This window comes from Canis aureus, chromosome 8 (assembly GCF_053574225.1).
Source record: "Canis aureus isolate CA01 chromosome 8, VMU_Caureus_v.1.0, whole genome shotgun sequence".
NCBI lineage: Eukaryota > Metazoa > Chordata > Mammalia > Carnivora > Canidae > Canis > Canis aureus.
In genome coordinates, this window is record NC_135618.1 from 35,037,918 (window position 1) to 35,055,384 (window position 17,467).

A 17,467-nucleotide genomic window follows, 5' to 3' on the forward strand; every position below is an offset into this window, starting at 1 on the left:
ACAGGTTCCCGCTGCGGGAGCCCAGAGCCCCGCTCCGCGCAGACCCGGGCAGGGAGACTGGGACGCCAGCCTCTACCGCTTTGGGCAAAGCCCCTTCCCCGAGGGGAAGGCCTCTCTCTCGCTGCTCCGATTGGGTGGCTGGCGAGCCCTGCTTTTGGGAGCAGCCTGGGCCCCTCCGCGGACTGGGGCTGCCCTCCCCCGCTGAAACCTGCTGTTAGAAATGGTCTGGAAAATTATTTTCATTGAGGTGTAAATTGCTAATAAGATGGTGCGACCCTTCTGGGAGCCTTGTTTTTTAAACCCTGAAGAAGGGGGAGAATTAAGCTTCCATTTAGAGTAATGTTCATTCTTTTCTTCCATCTTGTTTCAGGAGGAAAAAATACCTATAATTTTTGTTTCTCTTTCTCTACTCTTTCTCTGAAGCCAGCCCTTATGCGTGCTCCCGGGTGCCACCCCCACGTGGCTAGCTGTCTCCAGGCCCGTCCTCACCCATGTCCTCTCCCATTTCCCCGCAGTACTGACCTGCTTGGTTTCCCATCTTAAAACAGCCTCCCTGCCGCCCTGCCTCCGCTGTCAAAATCAGATCCCATCTGGCTCCTGTCCTCGAAGATAAACAGCAGCCACTTGTAGGCCCAGCTTCCTCATCAACATTCCTGGGCCTCCTCGTCCCCACCCCCTCAGAGGGAAGGTGGAACGTTCCAGAGGAGGGAGAAACACGAGGGAGCAGGAAGAAGGAAGCCTGGGGAGCCTGAGTGTGGAGAAGAGGAGGTGTTGAGGGTGGAGGAGGGCAGGGGAAGGAGATAGTACCTGCCACCAAATGCCAGCTCCCCCGGACCCTGGCCTCCACGCCTGCCCTGCACGTCCTGCTTCCCTTCCCAAAGCTGCTGCCTCCCCCCAAGCATCTCCAGGTCTCCCCTCAAGCATCTCCAGCTTGATGCCCTTCCCCACCCCCTAACAGACATATGGCTTCCCCCCAGGCCTCAAAGCCTAATTCCCTCGCTGATCCCCACCCCCTCCCTCCTCTGGACATTCAGACACCCGAAGCAAACACCTGACAGTCACGCTGGACCACCTCCTTGTGGTCGCCAGTGGCCGCTGAGTCTCTGGGTCACTCACATCTGCTCGGGCTCTCCTCCTGGGCTGTTGTCACCAGCGCCTCCTGTGGTCAGCAACCCCGTCCCTCCTTTGGTGGGGCTGCTCCTCAGGCCAGCAGGGCTGCCACAGACCTGCCCGCCCCTGCCCGCCCCTGCCCACGTGCCTCACGGTTCTCTCCACTTTCCTAATAAAGCCCAGACTTCCCCCGCAGGGCCCACGTTCTTTACACGGTGGCCACAGTTCAGGTCAGTGAGCTCTTCTCTTCTTATCCCACCATGAGCTTGGAGCCCCAGCCTTGCCAACTGCGCTCCTCTCCCAGCACTGACCCTGCCTTGTACCCTTCCGTATCTGCCTTGCCCTTCCCTCTGCCCGGATGTCTTTTCCTCCTGCCATTCTGTGGAATCCCTCCTTCCCCTTTGAGGTGCTTCAAATGCCACCTCTTTTGTGCAGCCTTCCTAACTCTTCCAGCCCCACACAGAAATATTCACGAATACGGCTCTACCACCGCATCTGTCTCTGTCCACATTAGACAGGTTGCTCCTTGAGGCCAGAGCTGGAGTCTTGTTCATTTGTGTACCTGGCTCGGCTCCTGGAGCACGGCTAGGGCTCTCTCCTTAACAATTTGCTTACTGCAGGTGTTGCTCTGGGATGTGCTGCTCATAGCTCAGCCCCAGGCTCCATCTCTTCCCCTCTGTGCTCAGGAGCCAAAAATGATCTCAGCTGGATCTTTGACGGACTGTACTTCAGTCATATGGAATGCTGGACCTACTGAGCCACCCTCAGCAAATAGTGTAGCACCTATTACTAACCAACCTAATAGTGGGTTGAACCTATGGCTAGGTTAAGACACCCAGTGCCATCTTTTAATGAGTCTCAAAGAAAGTGTGTATAACTTGGCTGGGACATCGGGCCTACAACTCCTAGCTGTTCTTGGCCTTAGGAATACAGTTTCGTGGTTAAAGTGAATGAGTTCAGGGCTGTCCACAGAGGAGCCCAGACACCCAGCTGGCCTCCCAGATGGTTCCACGAATGGACAAACACCTGGTCACTCCTCTATGCCTGCCTGCCATCCATCCATCTAACCAGTATTTACTGACTGCCTACTATGTGTCAAGTACCATGTTAGGTGCTAGTACTCAAGACACATGTTCTCTCTGTTCCTGGAGCTGACTGTTAGTGGCAAAGAGAGATGTCGACCAAATAAATTAACAAGTAAATACTTTATGTAATTACAACTTGTGATATGTGCCAAGAAAAGGGGTATATTTAAGACTAACATATTCAACAGCTGGAAGGAAGCCAGGGTGTCCAGAACAGAGTGATGGGGGCGGTGGCTAGGCCCCTCAGGGCTTTGTGAACCAGTATGAGGAAGTTGGCTTTTATTCAAGCACATCCAAAGAGCCCCAGTGCAAGGTTTTCAGGAAGGGAGAAACATGCTTAGATTCAGACTTTGCAGCATTACTCTGTGAAAGACACCACAAGAGGTCTTTCGATCTGGTAAATCCAGCATGTGGCCCATCCAATAAGAAAACTGGCCTGGACTCTTCAAGCAGTCAACATCACAAGGAAGGAGGGAGGGAGGATAGGAAGCAAGGAAAGAAGGGAGGTTCGTGTCACTTAGGTACGTGTATAAACCTCTGGTTTGAAAATAGTCACTATCAATGACGTCTGAGGAATAGCGAGGAATTTGGATTAGACTGGGTATTAAATGGAACCAGGAATCATCACTTGTGTTCTGAGTGTGGCAGCCACCCAGCGGGGCCTGGGGGAGCACCCGGCGAGGAGGAGCTGCACACTGAGGGGTGCGGGCGCAGGTGCCATGATGTTTGCACCTCACTTTCTCTAAAAATTGGAGAAAAAAAACATAGTGTCAGTGAATGAATCTAGGTAGAGGGTAGCTGGGGATGCATTCTACCATTCTGGCAATTTCTCTGAACACTTGCCGTTTTCCAAAATAAAAAAATCTGGAGACATTTTTTTTTAATCTAAAAAATGTGGGTACCTGGGGGGCTCAGTGGTTGAGTGTCTGCCTTCGGCTCAGGTTGTGATCCCAGGGTCTGGGAACAAGTCCCACATCAGGCTCCCTAATGTCTTTGCCTTTCTCTCTGTGACTCTCATGAATACATTAAAAAAAAAATCTTTAAAACATGTTTACCGAGGGGGACCCCTGGGTGGCTCAGCGGTTTAATGCCTGCCTTCGGCCCAGGGCGTGATCCTGGGGTCCCGGGATCGAGTCCTCCGTCGGGCTCCCTGCATGGAGCCTGCTTCTCCCTCTGCCTGTGTCTCTGCCTCTCTCTCTGTCTCTCTCATGAATAAATACATAAAATCTTTTTTAAAAAATGTTCATCGATTTAAAAACAATTACTTGGACTGCTAAGTGGAGACTGGTTTGGAGAGGAAGCAACCAGGTGAGAATCCAAGTATCCCCAGGACTCTGCCAAGTGCCCCTCGGTGCCAGGCATGGAGCGGGGGGCCCAGAAAGGACAGTGTCCACCCTCAAGGGAGCACAGCCTCAGCTGTGGAGAAAAGTTCAGGGAAGCAGACTGGGCACATAAGGCAAGTGTGGACAGGAGACACTCAGGTCTTGGCCTGCTCCAATTTTTGGCTCCTGATCCCCTCCGTCCTACCCCACCCCATAGTCCCAGAAGAGCAGAGTCTGGAGTTCCACACGGACAGCCTCTCCCCTCCCATTTCTGTGCCCTCTATAAAGCAACACTGAGCCCAGAAACAGGATCAGGCCCCAGGGGGATCAGGATCTTCCCACCTTTCTCTCCTGCTAGAAACTGCCCTGCCTGCCCAGCAAAGGTCACTAGACCCTTCCCTTCCACCGCCTCCATCCATACCCCTTCTGTCAAGCAGCCCACTGGTCCTAGAATTTCAGCCCACAAGCATCTTCCCATGACAGGGGAAGAAGATGCTTCTTCCCAAATGTGGCCTTGTCTGTCCCCTCCACTGTGCTGGGCCACAACACACCCAACCCCATCTTGGCTTCAGCCAAGGTAACACATCTCATTCATTCGTAAGTATAATGCTTAAGAGCATGGACTCTGGAGCCAGGTTGCCTGGGTTCAAATCCCAGGTCTGCCATTTACGAGCTATGTAACCTTGGAGAAGACCCTTACCCCGGTGTACCAGGTTAAATGAATTTGCTCATGACTTCCTCTGGCCAGGAATGCTATTTCTGATTTCCTACCTCCTCCAGGAAGCCTTGGAGGATTTCCTCCACCCTCACTGCTCTCTCCTCTGAGTTCCTTTAGCCTTTTGTGTCTCAGTTGCTCCTGGAGCACTCCACCCAGGCTCTCCTATTCAGCTGAGAGCCAGGGCCAGGCCTTATGCAAAAATGTATTCTCCATTTGTATAGGTGACCCTCAATCAAGAAGCAGCCTGGGCGAGGAAGACCCATTAGGGCTGGGGGAGAGCCTGGGGCTATCCTAGCAGGTCACTTTCCCTTCCAGCGGAGGTTTGGCCTAAACGAGCAGTAAATTCCCTTTGAACAGACTCCAGCATCTTGCTGCACCCTGGTTTTCTCCCACATAGGGGGAAGTTCTGAAGGTTCCCTACAGCTGGAAAGTTCCACAAAATAGGCGGCCCTTCTTCTAGGGGTCAAGGAGAACACTGTTGGGCTGGCTGAGAGACGGGCACCCAAAATGGCAGACATCTCAAATTGGGTCAAAATGGCTGATCTTCTGGCCAAAGCAGCCATGACCACCACATCATCTCCAGTAAGTGGAAGCCTAGACGAGAAACGGAGACTTTCCATCCAGGGACCACCCCCCATCGTCTGTACTATCCCCACCCCCAGCCAGTCACCTAGGGACACGGTGTTCCCTTGCCTAATTTGGCAAGAGACCCACCCGGATCCAGACCTGGAACCAATAAGGCTTAAAAACCCCCACACTCCCCAACCGGGCGCGACTTCCCTGACTCTGGCCACCTCTCCGAGTCACTCCCCATTAAAAGCACTCTCGAACCTGCTGCCTGGCTCTGCTGGTGTTTTTTTTATTTCTCCACTGTTCACTTTGGAAAAAAACTAACAAACACCACCAGGGCAAGCCCTAGACTGAGACACCATGGTGCACCGAAGACTTGGAAGTTTCCTTCCAGCTTTTGGGAGGCAGAAGCAGCTGAGGAGGTGACACAGCATGGAGAGGCAGCTCTGTCCTGTGCCCTTGGGGGCAGGACAGGAAGACGATTAAGGACTATGTGCCAAATGTGCTTGTAGATGGAAGGAGGGGTTCCCTGGATCCCCAACTCGTCTGGAGGAGGAGGGTTTCCTGTTCTGTGCCTTCCATGCCTTCCAACCCCTGTCTCAGTACTAGGCTCCAGAACCATGATCCCCATGTGATTCAGAGCCAAGGCGGTGGCTCAGTCCCACCCAGAAAGCCGATTTGGGTACAAAGGAAGAGATGAATGGAGAGCTGCAGCTTCCCCATGTGGCGGCTTAGGCCTTCGGCAGAAATGAGAGTCTCATTACCCAACCCCGATTCAAAGGATAATTAACAGATGGTATAATTTCCGAGCATTCTCTGCGCCACATGGCTATTAGGTGAAGAGCAAAATGCCCACGCAGCCCCTAGATCCTCCCAAACCAGAGTCAAAGCAAGTCCAGGGAGGCAGAGCCCTGCAGAGGCTGCTTAACCCACCCCTCTGCTCCTGGAGCTGCCCTTGGCCTTGCCCGGAGGAAGAAAGCTCATCTTCAGTCAAGAGCATTCCCATGAGCCATGGGTCCTCCTCCCACTTCCTTCTCCCCATCCTTTCCACCAGCACTGCCAAGAATATAGTCTAATCCTAATCCGTCTTGCCCATCTCCTTTCCTTTCCCCCGGGGACAAAGTGAAAAGCTGATATCACATCCAGTTGTATCAACGCATGGTCATACTGTGACCCCTGGGCCCAGGGTCCCTGAGGTAGCATTCTCGGCTCCTCTGATGTGACCAGAACACCACCATGCTGGAAGAGAGCATCTGCTTCAGTGCTTTTCAAATTGGGTTCCTTCCAGAGCATAAGCCCTACAAGGTGGCCCAGGGATGTACTGTTTGGTGGAACAGCGGGGATAGGGCAAGGCCCTGACCTGCCCTTCATCCCAGGAGCACTGCTGTTATCTGTTTTATATTTTGGGCTTCTACTTCAAATTTCATTTGAAAAACAGATTCTACTGCTAGCTTTTGGAAACCATATGCCTTGTTCAATCCCCTCATTTTACAAAAGGGAAATTGAGATGCAGGAATTTCACCAAGATCACACAGCCAGAGGGTTGCGGTGGAGGCTGACCAGGCCCCTGGCACTGCACCCTGTTGGTCCCATTGTCCCTGAATAGGGGTCCCTGGGTGGGGTATGGAAGAGGGCAGCTCCTTCTGGATCACCCTCCACCAGCCCGGCCTGGTTCTTCCTCATGGTCTGGTTTTCATGGCCTGGGCCACCCCCAGGACTTCTGGAATCCTGCACACCCCTTTCAAGTGATAGAGTCAGTCTGCAGGCCTATACTGTGCACTGGGCAGGGCTGTTTGCTAATCACAAAGCTGCGAGAAGAAGGAGGGGAACAGCAGCTGGACACTGATGGGGAAGGAGGGAGGGGGCAAGAGGTCATCTCTCCAGACAGGAGGCCCCATAGGGTAGAGAAATGCACTGGTCTAGGATCCAGGAAACCCCGGTCCTAAAGTTTGGCTCTGTCCCTAACTGGCCTTGTGACCCTGTACAGGTCTCACCCTTTCTGGGCCTCAGAGCCTGGTAATATTAGTATGTTTATACCAGCTAGCTTTGACTTTGACGCTCTCAGCTCACCCTCCCCTGAAGAGTCCAGGTGGTGTCCAAGATGAGCCTGGGGTCATTCTGTCCAGCAGTTGGACCCCAAGGGGGTCCTAGTTAGACTGCCACCTGGATTAGGGGTGGTGGGGGGAGTTTAGGACTTCAAAGTGTGTTGCCAGGGAGGGAGGTGGGGTGTCTCTCTAGAGTATGAAGGAGGCTTTATACTGTTGACCCAGGACCTGAGGGCTCTTATCAGCAGCCAACGGTAGGCAGGCGCGGTGGGGTGGGCCCTTGGTCTCGGAGAGCCCTTCAAAATGTTTCCGAAAACCTCTAAGCATACTTAGGATACTACCACCATTACCTTCATTCGTTGTCTGGTTCTGAAGGCTAATTCCTCCCTACCCTGTGGCAGGGGTCTGGCACCTGGCGGCAGGCCTGGGGGGATCCGGAGTGGAGGTCTGGCCCGCAGGAATCCCGGGACGGCGGTGCGGAGGAGGGCGCTGCGTGGGCCCACCTCCTTCGGTGCGGCTGGCGTCGCCGCTTTAAGGCGGCGGCGGCGCGAGCAGGTCTATGGTAATGAGCCGCCGCCGCCGCGGCCGCCGCCGCCGCTCTGCAGAGCTCGCCCGGCCGCCGGGGAGGCGAGGGATCGCGCGGCTGGGCCCGTGGCCGCGGCGACAGCGGCAGCCGCGGCGGGGACGCGGGGCGCGAGCGGGCGGCGCGGGGCGGTCGAGGACGGCCGGGGTCCGGGTGCGTGGATCGGCGGGCACAGGTGGGCCACCCCGCGGCGGCGCAGGGGCACCTCGGGGCTCGGGGAGTCGGCAGGGCCAGGGGCGCGCGGGGCCCGCGGGCGCAGGTGGCGGGAGACGGGCGCGCGAGTGGAGGCACAGCGCCAGCCCGCGGCGGCCGGGTGCCCCGGGCGCGGGCCGGGATCCGGGAGCGCTGCGAGCCCGGCTGCGTCGCAGGGCTCAGCGCGGGCCCCGCCGAGACAGCCAAGCGCAGGCCCCGCGGGGCGCACGAGGGCCCCCGGGGACCGGCGCCCCGGCCCGGGCATGAGGCGCGGCGGGGCCGGCTGGAGCCGGAGGGGGAGCCGCCGCCGCCGTTGACCCGGCCGGCCGGGAGCAGGGAGAGATGCAGAGCCGGGCGGCCCGCGCCCCCCTTCCAACGCCGCCGCCGCCGCCGCCGCCGCTGCTGCTGCTGCTGCTGCTGCTGCTGCGGCCGCCGCCACTGCTGGGAGACCAAGTGGGGCCCTGTCGTTCCCTGGGGCCCGGGGGCCGGGGCTCCTCAGGGGCCTGCGCCCCCGTGGGTTGGCTCTGCCCAGCCTCGGCCTCCAATCTCTGGCTGTACACCAGCCGCTGCAGGGATGCAGGGACAGAGCTGACTGGCCACCTGGTGCCCCACCACGACGGGCTGAGGGTCTGGTGCCCAGAATCCGGAGCCCTCATCCCTCTGCCGCCAGCCCCCGAAGGCTGCCCGTGGAGCTGTCGCCTCCTGGGCATTGGAGGCCACCTTTCCCCACAGGGCAAGCTCACCCTACCCCAGGAACACCCGTGCTTAAAGGCCCCACGGCTGAGATGCCAGTCCTGCAAGCTGGTGCAGACCCCAGTGCTCAGGGCAGGGGAAAGGTCAACAGAAGAGCCCATGGGCGGGCGTCGGAAAAGGAACGTGAATACAGCCCCCCAGTTCCAGCCCCCCAGCTACCAGGCCACAGTGCCTGAGAACCAGCCGGCAGGTACCCCTGTGGCATCCCTGCGGGCCATTGACCCAGACGAGGGCGAGGCTGGCCGCCTTGAGTACACCATGGATGCCCTCTTTGATAGCCGCTCCAAACAGTTCTTCTCTCTGGACCCAATCACGGGCGCCGTGACCACGGCCGAGGAGCTGGATCGTGAGACCAAGAGCACCCATGTCTTCAGGGTCACGGCACAGGATCATGGCATGCCCCGACGCAGTGCCTTGGCCACACTCACCATCTTGGTGACTGACACCAATGATCACGACCCTGTTTTCGAGCAGCAGGAGTACAAGGAGAGCCTCAGGGAGAACCTGGAGGTTGGCTATGAGGTGCTCACAGTCAGAGCCACAGATGGCGATGCCCCCCCCAATGCCAATATTCTGTACCGCCTATTGGAGGGGCCTGGCGGCAGCCCCTCTGAAATCTTTGAGATTGACCCTCGCTCTGGGGTCATCCGAACCCGTGGCCCCGTGGATAGGGAAGAAGTAGAATCCTACCAGTTGACAGTGGAGGCAAGTGATCAGGGTCGGGACCCAGGTCCACGGAGTGCCACAGCTGCTGTGTTCCTGTCTGTGGAGGATGACAATGACAACGCCCCTCAGTTCAGTGAGAAGCGCTACGTGGTCCAGGTGCGTGAGGATGTGACCCCGGGGGCCCCGGTACTCCGGGTCACAGCCTCAGATAGAGACAAGGGCAGTAATGCCCTGGTGCATTATAGCATCATGAGTGGCAACGCTCGGGGACAGTTTTACCTGGATGCCCAGACCGGGGCTCTGGACGTGGTGAGCCCTCTTGACTATGAGACGACCAAGGAGTATACTCTCCGGGTTCGGGCACAGGATGGTGGCCGCCCCCCACTCTCCAACGTCTCTGGCTTGGTGACAGTGCAAGTCCTGGATATCAACGACAACGCCCCCATCTTTGTCAGCACCCCCTTCCAGGCTACTGTGCTAGAGAGTGTCCCCTTAGGCTACCTGGTTCTCCATGTCCAGGCCATCGATGCTGATGCTGGTGATAATGCCCGCCTGGAATACCGCCTTGCTGGGGTTGGGCATGACTTCCCCTTTGCCATCAACAATGGCACAGGTTGGATCTCTGTGGCAGCTGAGCTGGACCGGGAAGAGGTTGATTTCTATAGCTTTGGGGTAGAAGCCCGAGACCACGGCACCCCAATGCTCACTGCTTCAGCCAGCGTCAGTGTGACCATCCTGGATGTCAACGACAACAACCCCACCTTTACCCAACCGGAGTACACAGTGAGACTCAACGAGGATGCGGCTGTGGGCACCAGCGTGGTGACAGTGTCGGCTGTGGACCGCGATGCCCACAGTGTCATCACCTACCAGATCACCAGCGGCAACACTCGCAACCGCTTTTCCATCACCAGCCAGAGTGGTGGTGGGCTCGTGTCGCTCGCCCTGCCGTTGGACTACAAACTTGAGCGGCAATATGTGCTAGCTGTCACTGCCTCCGATGGCACTCGGCAGGACACAGCACAGGTGGTAGTGAACGTCACTGATGCCAACACCCATCGTCCAGTCTTTCAGAGCTCCCACTATACGGTGAACGTTAACGAGGACCGGCCAGCAGGCACCACGGTGGTGCTGATCAGTGCCACGGACGAGGACACGGGTGAGAATGCCCGCATCACCTACTTTATGGAGGACAGCATCCCCCAGTTCCGCATTGATGCAGACACAGGGGCTGTCACCACCCAGGCTGAGCTAGACTATGAGGACCAAGTGTCCTATACCCTGGCCATCACTGCCCGGGACAATGGCATTCCCCAGAAGTCTGACACAACCTACCTAGAGATCCTGGTGAACGATGTGAATGACAATGCCCCTCAGTTCCTGCGTGACTCCTACCAGGGCAGCGTCTATGAGGATGTGCCTCCCTTCACCAGTGTCCTGCAGATCTCAGCCACTGACCGTGACTCCGGCCTCAACGGCAGAGTCTTCTACACCTTCCAGGGGGGCGATGATGGAGATGGTGACTTTATCGTGGAGTCCACGTCGGGCATCGTGAGAACGCTTCGGAGGCTAGATCGCGAGAACGTGGCCCAATACATTTTGCGGGCATATGCGGTGGACAAGGGGATGCCTCCAGCCCGCACGCCCATGGAAGTCACAGTCACTGTGTTGGATGTCAACGACAATCCACCTGTCTTTGAGCAGGACGAGTTTGACGTGTTCGTGGAAGAGAACAGCCCCATTGGGCTGGCCGTGGCCCGCGTCACAGCCACTGACCCCGACGAAGGCACCAATGCCCAGATCATGTACCAGATTGTGGAGGGCAACATTCCTGAGGTCTTCCAACTGGACATCTTCTCTGGGGAGTTGACCGCCCTGGTGGACTTGGACTACGAGGACCGGCCCGAATACATCCTGGTCATCCAGGCCACGTCAGCTCCCCTGGTGAGTCGGGCTACCGTCCACGTCCGCCTGCTTGACCGCAACGACAACCCACCAGTGCTGGGCAACTTTGAGATCCTTTTCAACAACTATGTCACCAACCGCTCAAGCAGTTTCCCTGGGGGTGCCATTGGCCGCGTGCCTGCCCATGACCCTGATGTCTCAGACAGCCTGACCTACAGCTTCGAGAGGGGGAATGAGCTCAGCCTGGTCCTGCTCAATGCCTCGACGGGCGAACTGAGGCTGAGCCGGGCGTTGGACAACAACCGTCCTCTGGAGGCCATCATGAGCGTGCTAGTGTCAGGTAAGGAAGGGCCCAGGTGGCGTCCGGTGGGGGTGGCCCTTGGGGGAGGGCCTGGGCACAGGTTCAAGGAAGCGCTGACCCGCCTCTCTGCCCAGTGTCTGGTGCAGAGGTTGAGGGGCGAGAAGCAGCTTGGGAAGGAGCCCTCAGAATCCTGGCAGCTGGTGTAGGCCCCGCCTGCTGCCCCAGGCTGGGCTGGGCTGCTTCGGTTGGCTGCCCCCTGCCTACCACCCTGTGACGTGGCAGGGGAAGTGTTGCGAGGCTGCCCTGGCCATGGCTGCCAGGATTGTGAAAAAAGGCGCGGGGAAGACTGGGGACCAGGAGAGCTGGGGGAGGGGTAGAGAGGACTGTGGTGTGTGTGGGGGGAGAGGCGAGCCGGGCCCCTCAGCACCCCTTCACGCCCGGCAGGATATTCCTGTGATCTCATAACAGCCTTCTGACAGAGCAGAGGGCCACGGGGCACAGGGTTGCCGCCGAGGGGTCAGGACCCTGCAGTTGGGCCTCTTCTGGCCCCTTCTGGCTCCCGGCTGAGTCCCAGACTGGCTGAGGGGGACTTTGTCTAGAGCATTCTTTTCCCTCCAGGCAGAAAGAGCCTGGCCTGGCTATCCCTTCAGAGCTCCCGCAGGAAGTGAAGCCAGAGCTCATTGTCTCTGTCCAAACAGACCCCACTGTCAGAGGCCATGGTTTGGGGTCCAGCTTGGGGGAGGGGCTGCAGGGAAGCCAGGGGCAGGCTGAGGCCTCCTGGGCCCCCTTGCCACCCTATGGGCTCTTCTTAGGATGTTAGGCCTTCCTGTGACCAGCCCAGGCTCAAGGAATGGAGTGTGGAACCAGGATGAGCCAGGGGACCGGTGGCCTTTGAGGGTACAGCCCCCTGCTCCGGTGGGGAGAGAACTGAGTCCTGGGGCGTGGGAGCCTGGCCGGGACCCAGGCTGGACATTCCTGCTGCTTGGCCAAGCGCTCAGCCTGCAGACTCCCTGGACAGAGGGCTGGGGGAGGAGAGTTGAGGGGGGCCGCTTTCTGTCTTCTCTGTCAACTGTGGGGAGTGATCGGCAGTGGCATAGGAGGGGGCCAGCCCCAGGTTGCTAAGGCCCTTCCCTAGCTGGGGAACAACTGGTGCTCCCTTGAGGGCCCCTTGTTAGGGGCACCCTGTGGATGGGTGGGCCACGGTACCCCACTCCAGACACATCATGGAGGAGGAAAAGAGCCGGGCACCCCTCTACTGCCACCCCAGGGAGTCTGGGCCTGGACTGGAACTAGATGGGGAACGAGAGGCATGTGAGATGCAGGGTGTGGCTTTAGCCCCCTCCTCGCTCTGGGTCCTTCCTGGACAGATGCCTCCCCTCCTCGGGTGGCCATGGGAGCCAGGACATGTGAGCCGTTATTTTTATTTATTTATTAATATTCTTTTAAGATTTTATTTATTTATTCATGAGGGACACAGAGAGAGGCAGAGACACAGGTAAAGGGAGAAGCAGGCTCCCTTCGAGGAGCCCGATGCGGGGCTCAATCCCAGGACCCCAGGATCATGACCTGAGCCGAAGGCAGATGCTCAACCACTGAGCCACCCAGGTGCCCTGACGTGAGCTTTTAGAGATCATCGGCAAGGCCCTGTGCCTGTCGAAGCTTCAGTTTTTCTCCAGGAGGAAGGGAAGGGCTGGAGTTCCTGTATCCTGTATCCTTCTCTGTGCTGGGAGAAGCAAGCAGTGGGGAGGGATGGGAAAGAAGGGGCTCTCCCTCGTGTCCTCCCCCCAGCCTGTCCTAGGTGAGTGTGGCAGGGCACTGAGGAGGCCCCACGCAGCCTTCAGGCTCCTACCTGCGGAGCCCCTGACCACAGCTCCCCTAGAACAGAAGGGAAGGCCTCAGGCTGGCCCTCTAGCCCGACCCCATCCTGTCCCCTCCATCCTGTCCCCTCCGCCCTGACCTTTGGACACAGTCACCACGGCAACCCCAAAGTTCAGGGAGGCTGGGGTGAGGGGGGGAATTGATTCCCACTGCCCCTTTGTTTTCCTTTTCTTGTTCTTTGTCTCTCTTTCTTCCCGCCCCTGCCCAGCCCCTGCCCACCGGGGCCCTCTGGTGCTGCCCATCTCTAGGGCGCTCTCCCCATCTCCTGCGGGGCTCTCTCCTTCCCCACTTTCTCCATTGCTGGGTCTTTCCCTGGATCTTTGTTTTCCCCTGTTTAGTCTCCGCGTTCCTGCCTCTCTGACTTCCCCCTCTCATTTTCCCCGTGGCTGAAGCTGCCCCAGCTTGGGCTGGGGGGCTGTCCTGAAGCCTCAATTCTCCCTGCCTCTTTCCTCCTCTGCTGGGACACACAGGAGCTCCTGTGTGTGGTCTGGTCAGCTCCCAGAGCGGGGGACCCTCTCTGGGGCTACAGCTCCCACCAGCGCACCTGCTGGGGAAGAGAGGCTTGGAGTCTGATCCTGCCACAGTCCAGGGCCTGGGACCCCTGTTCCCACCCTGCCCTGGCACTGGAGGGGTGAGCCAGGTCAAGGCAGGGGAGAGGAACAAAGAGGAAGGCTTGTGCAGTAGGTTGATTGCTGGGGAGGGGGACAACAGAGGAAGGGGCAGGTGGCCACAGATGGTAGACCAGATGGGAAGCAACAGAGACACATTGGGTGAGGGGCAGGGGTGGGGCCTGGGGCTGCTGGGGAGGGGGGGCGCGCAGGGAGGAGTGCTTGTTCGCAGGGCTGAGTGGTGGTGAGGTTTCTCTTGCTCACAGGCTTTGCCCCCTTCCCTCCCTAATAAGTTAGAGGCACTGTGTGGACTCTCGGGCCACTTTCTGCCTAGAGGGACTGTCCCATCGAGGAATCACTGGGCAGAGGCACCAAGTACACAAGAGCCCTGTGCCAGCTCCGCCTGAAAGAGGGAGGAAAGTGGAGCCTGAGGTCATAAATCTGTGCAGGCTTCCTGGAGTCGGTGAGCTTAGGGCAGGTGAGAAATGTAGGAGGGCAGAGAGCTGGTGTCTGGGTAGGCCAGGTGGGAAGGCACAGCATGTTCAGTGGCTATAGACAAGAGTAGGAGGAGAGGGAGTGGGTAATGACGAGCAAGCATGCTGGTGAGAGCAGGAGAGCTTCAGCAGTCTCATGTGATGAGGCTGGAGGGGAGGTGGACCAAGGACAGGGCTGAGATGGTCTCTGCCTTCAGCCTTCAGGCTCAACTGAGCCACCTGGTGTAGTGAGCCACCTCAAATAGGCCTGGCTATTCTGGAGACAGATTCTATTCCCAGGTTCCTCCTCCTCCTCCCACCCCATCCCAGAAACACAACTCCTGACCCATTCCTGCTAGGGAGTCCTTTTCCATATCAACTCAGGGCCCCTCCTGCTGTGTTTTAAAGACCATTTCTTGGGGCACCTGGATGGCTCAATAGGTCGAGTGTCTGCCTTCGGCTCAGGTCATGATCACCGGGTCCTGGGATCCAGCCCCCAAGTCCCCTGCTGAGCCCCCTGCTTAGCAGGGAGCCCGCTTCTCCTTCTGCCCTCCCCCCCTCATGCTCGCTCTCTGTCTCAAATAAATAAATAAATAAATAAATAAATAAATAAAATCTTAAAAAAATAAAGACGTTTCTTCACTATGGAGACATCTTAATATTTACTGAACACCTACTTTGTGTAGAACATTATAGTGAGTAAAAATACAAATACCCTTTAGAGCCCTGCTGAGCCATTTACCCCTCTCCACTGGCCTCCAGCCTTCATTTCTGAGCTAAATAAAACCCATTGCCATGTGTATGTGCATTCAGGTGTGTATGGTATTTCTGGGCTTAGAGTGTGGGTGGAGTGAGACACTAGAGTGTGTTAGCACCTAGGTGTTAATAAGTGAGTGTGTGGCCTGCAGGTGTGGCAGGCACTCGGGTATAATGTGGTAAGCCAAGTGGGCGATGGATAGCTAGAGGCCCAAGGCTAGAGGAGAGATCAGACTCGTGGGGCTCTTCTGGGGTTTCGGATTGGCCAGCTGCCCAGGCCCTTCCATCTCTGCCCCCAAGATCTCTCACAGCATCAGGGCAATGGGTGGTGCAGCCTCTGGTAGGGTGGCTCAGCTGGATTTCCTGGGGTGAGGCCCCCACCAGGCTATCTTCAGCAGCCTGGAGTTGGGCAGGAAGAATGCTTTGTGTGGGGTGTTGCTATGGGGATAGCAGGCCTGCGCCCAAGCAGCTATGGGGCTCAGTGGGAGGGGGACTGGGTGGCCCACTGACCCAGTTCACCACCCCCACTCTGCCTTGGTCGGGGAGGAGAGAGCACAGCCAGGGTCAGGGGTATGGGAGCCTTGAGATATAGAGGCTGAGGGGGCAGGATGATCATTTTTGTGGCTTTCTCATGGTGCTCTGGGCCCTGTAGAAAGGTAAGAAATAGGAAAAATCAGGTTCTAGTGCAGGGAAGCCGAGATTCCGGTTTAGGAGAGCAAGACCCTCTGCTTGGGCAGGGAAGGGTGCACGAACATTCAAACATGTGCCATTCTTCAGACGTTGTGATCGCGGGCACGGGGAGGGGGGGGCGGTGTTGGGGAAAGCATGCCAAGAGAGCCTCTGAAAATCAAATCGCCCTAAGTGTCTATGGGGGCTAGTCCCTCAAGGTGTGACTTGCCTACAAGTGACGTCCATGTAGTTTCTTGGGCACTTTTTGCCAGTTAGTGAAGGGAGTCCATCGTGGCATCTGGGCGGAGCAGGGGTGCTGGGCCGGATCTCAGTCCCCCCTCCCCTGTCGGGTGCTCGGGCGGGCTAGGTCTGTGGCCTGGCAGCCCTGACCCTCCAGCCCCGCTCATCGCATCCCGACCTGTGTCGCTTCCCCGCAGATGGCGTGCACAGCGTGACCGCCCAGTGCGCCCTGCGTGTCACCATCATCACGGACGAGATGCTCACGCACAGCATCACCCTGCGCCTGGAGGACATGTCGCCGGAGCGCTTCCTGTCCCCCCTGCTGGGTCTCTTCATCCAGGCGGTGGCCGCCACGCTGGCCACACCGCCGGACCACGTGGTGGTCTTCAACGTGCAGCGGGACACGGACGCCCCGGGCGGCCACATCCTCAACGTGAGCCTGTCGGTGGGCCGGCCGCCGGGGCCGGGGGGCGGGCCGCCCTTCCTGCCCTCCGAGGACCTGCAGGAGCGCCTGTACCTCAACCGCAGCCTGCTCGCGGCCATCTCGGCACAGCGCGTGCTGCCCTTCGACGACAACATCTGCCTACGCGAGCCCTGCGAGAACTACATGCGCTGCGTGTCGGTGCTGCGCTTCGACTCCTCGGCGCCCTTCATCGCCTCGTCCTCCGTGCTCTTCCGGCCCATCCACCCGGTCGGCGGCCTGCGCTGCCGCTGCCCGCCCGGCTTCACGGGCGACTACTGCGAGACCGAGGTGGACCTGTGCTACTCGCGGCCCTGCGGCCCCCACGGGCGCTGCCGCAGCCGCGAGGGCGGCTACACCTGCCTCTGCCGCGACGGCTACACGGGTGAGCCCCCCGGGAGAGCCCCCCCCCGGGTGAGCCCCACGGGAGAGCCCCCCGAGTGAGCCCCCACGGGAGAGTCCCACGGGTGAGCCCCCCAGGTGAGCCTACCAGGTGAGCCTCCACAGGTGAGCCCCCCTGGAGAGCCCCACGGGAGAGCCCCCCGGGTGAGCCCCCACAGGAGAGCCCCACGGGTGAGCCTCCACAGGAGAGCCCCACGGGAGGGCCCCATGGGAGAGCCCCCCAGTGAGCCCCCCGGGTGAGTCCCACGGGAGAGCCCCCCGGGTGAGCCCCCACAGGAGAGCCCCACGGGAGGGCCCCATGGGAGAGCCCCCCAGTGAGCCCCCCGGGTGAGCCCCCACAGGAGAGCCCCACGGGTGAGCCCCCCGGGTGAGTCCCACGGGAGAGCCCCACAGGTGAGCCCCCACGCATGAGCCCGGGGGCTGCAGGGGGGCGCCTGTTCCCTTCTGGGGGCCAGCATAGCCCCACAGGCCTGGGCCTGTGGGGAGGAGCTGTGCGAGCCCCTCCCGGAGCAGCGGCCGCCTGGGCAGTGAGCGAGGTCAGGGCCGCAGTGAGTGAGGTCAGGGCCGGCTCGGGAGGCAGCCCCTCGGGGTTCTGGCTGTGCGACCCTGGGCACCTGAACCTCTCTGTGTCTCAGTATTTTCAAACAGAGATAACACGTCAACTTACGTCATAGCACGGTTGTAAGAATTAATATAATGAACTTAATACATGTAAAGAGCTAGCTTTGGAA

General features: G+C 58.7%; 1 protein-coding gene and 2 long non-coding RNA genes across 7 annotated transcripts in view; 1 reads left to right on the plus strand and 2 right to left on the minus strand.

Moving 5' to 3' along the window:
• Positions 1-11,633, minus strand: LOC144318620 (uncharacterized). Its single transcript, XR_013384672.1, has 4 exons — positions 10,380-11,633; positions 9,324-9,464; positions 9,069-9,141; positions 1-602 (listed from the first exon to the last, which is right to left on the minus strand). It is a non-coding gene; the product is annotated as an uncharacterized LOC144318620 (long non-coding RNA).
• Positions 7,942-17,467, plus strand: part of CELSR2 (cadherin EGF LAG seven-pass G-type receptor 2) — a 25,667-nt gene continuing 16,141 nt past the window's right edge. For 3 of the 5 annotated variants that reach the window (XM_077905734.1, XM_077905735.1, XM_077905736.1), the window contains exons 1-2: positions 7,944-11,289; positions 16,072-16,719. In XM_077905734.1, coding sequence (XP_077761860.1) covers positions 7,968-11,289; positions 16,072-16,719 — 3,970 coding nt within the window. In that variant the 5' untranslated portion in view covers positions 7,944-7,967. Of the gene's footprint in view, positions 11,290-16,071; positions 16,720-17,467 lie in introns of all 5 variants that reach the window. The other 2 variants (XM_077905738.1, XM_077905733.1) reach the window with 2 other exon arrangements.
• LOC144318621 (uncharacterized) overlaps positions 15,819-17,467 on the minus strand; it is a 3,894-nt gene continuing 2,245 nt past the window's right edge. The window contains exon 3 of the long non-coding RNA XR_013384674.1: positions 15,819-16,477. This is a non-coding gene — a long non-coding RNA (uncharacterized LOC144318621). The remainder of the gene's footprint in view (positions 16,478-17,467) is intronic.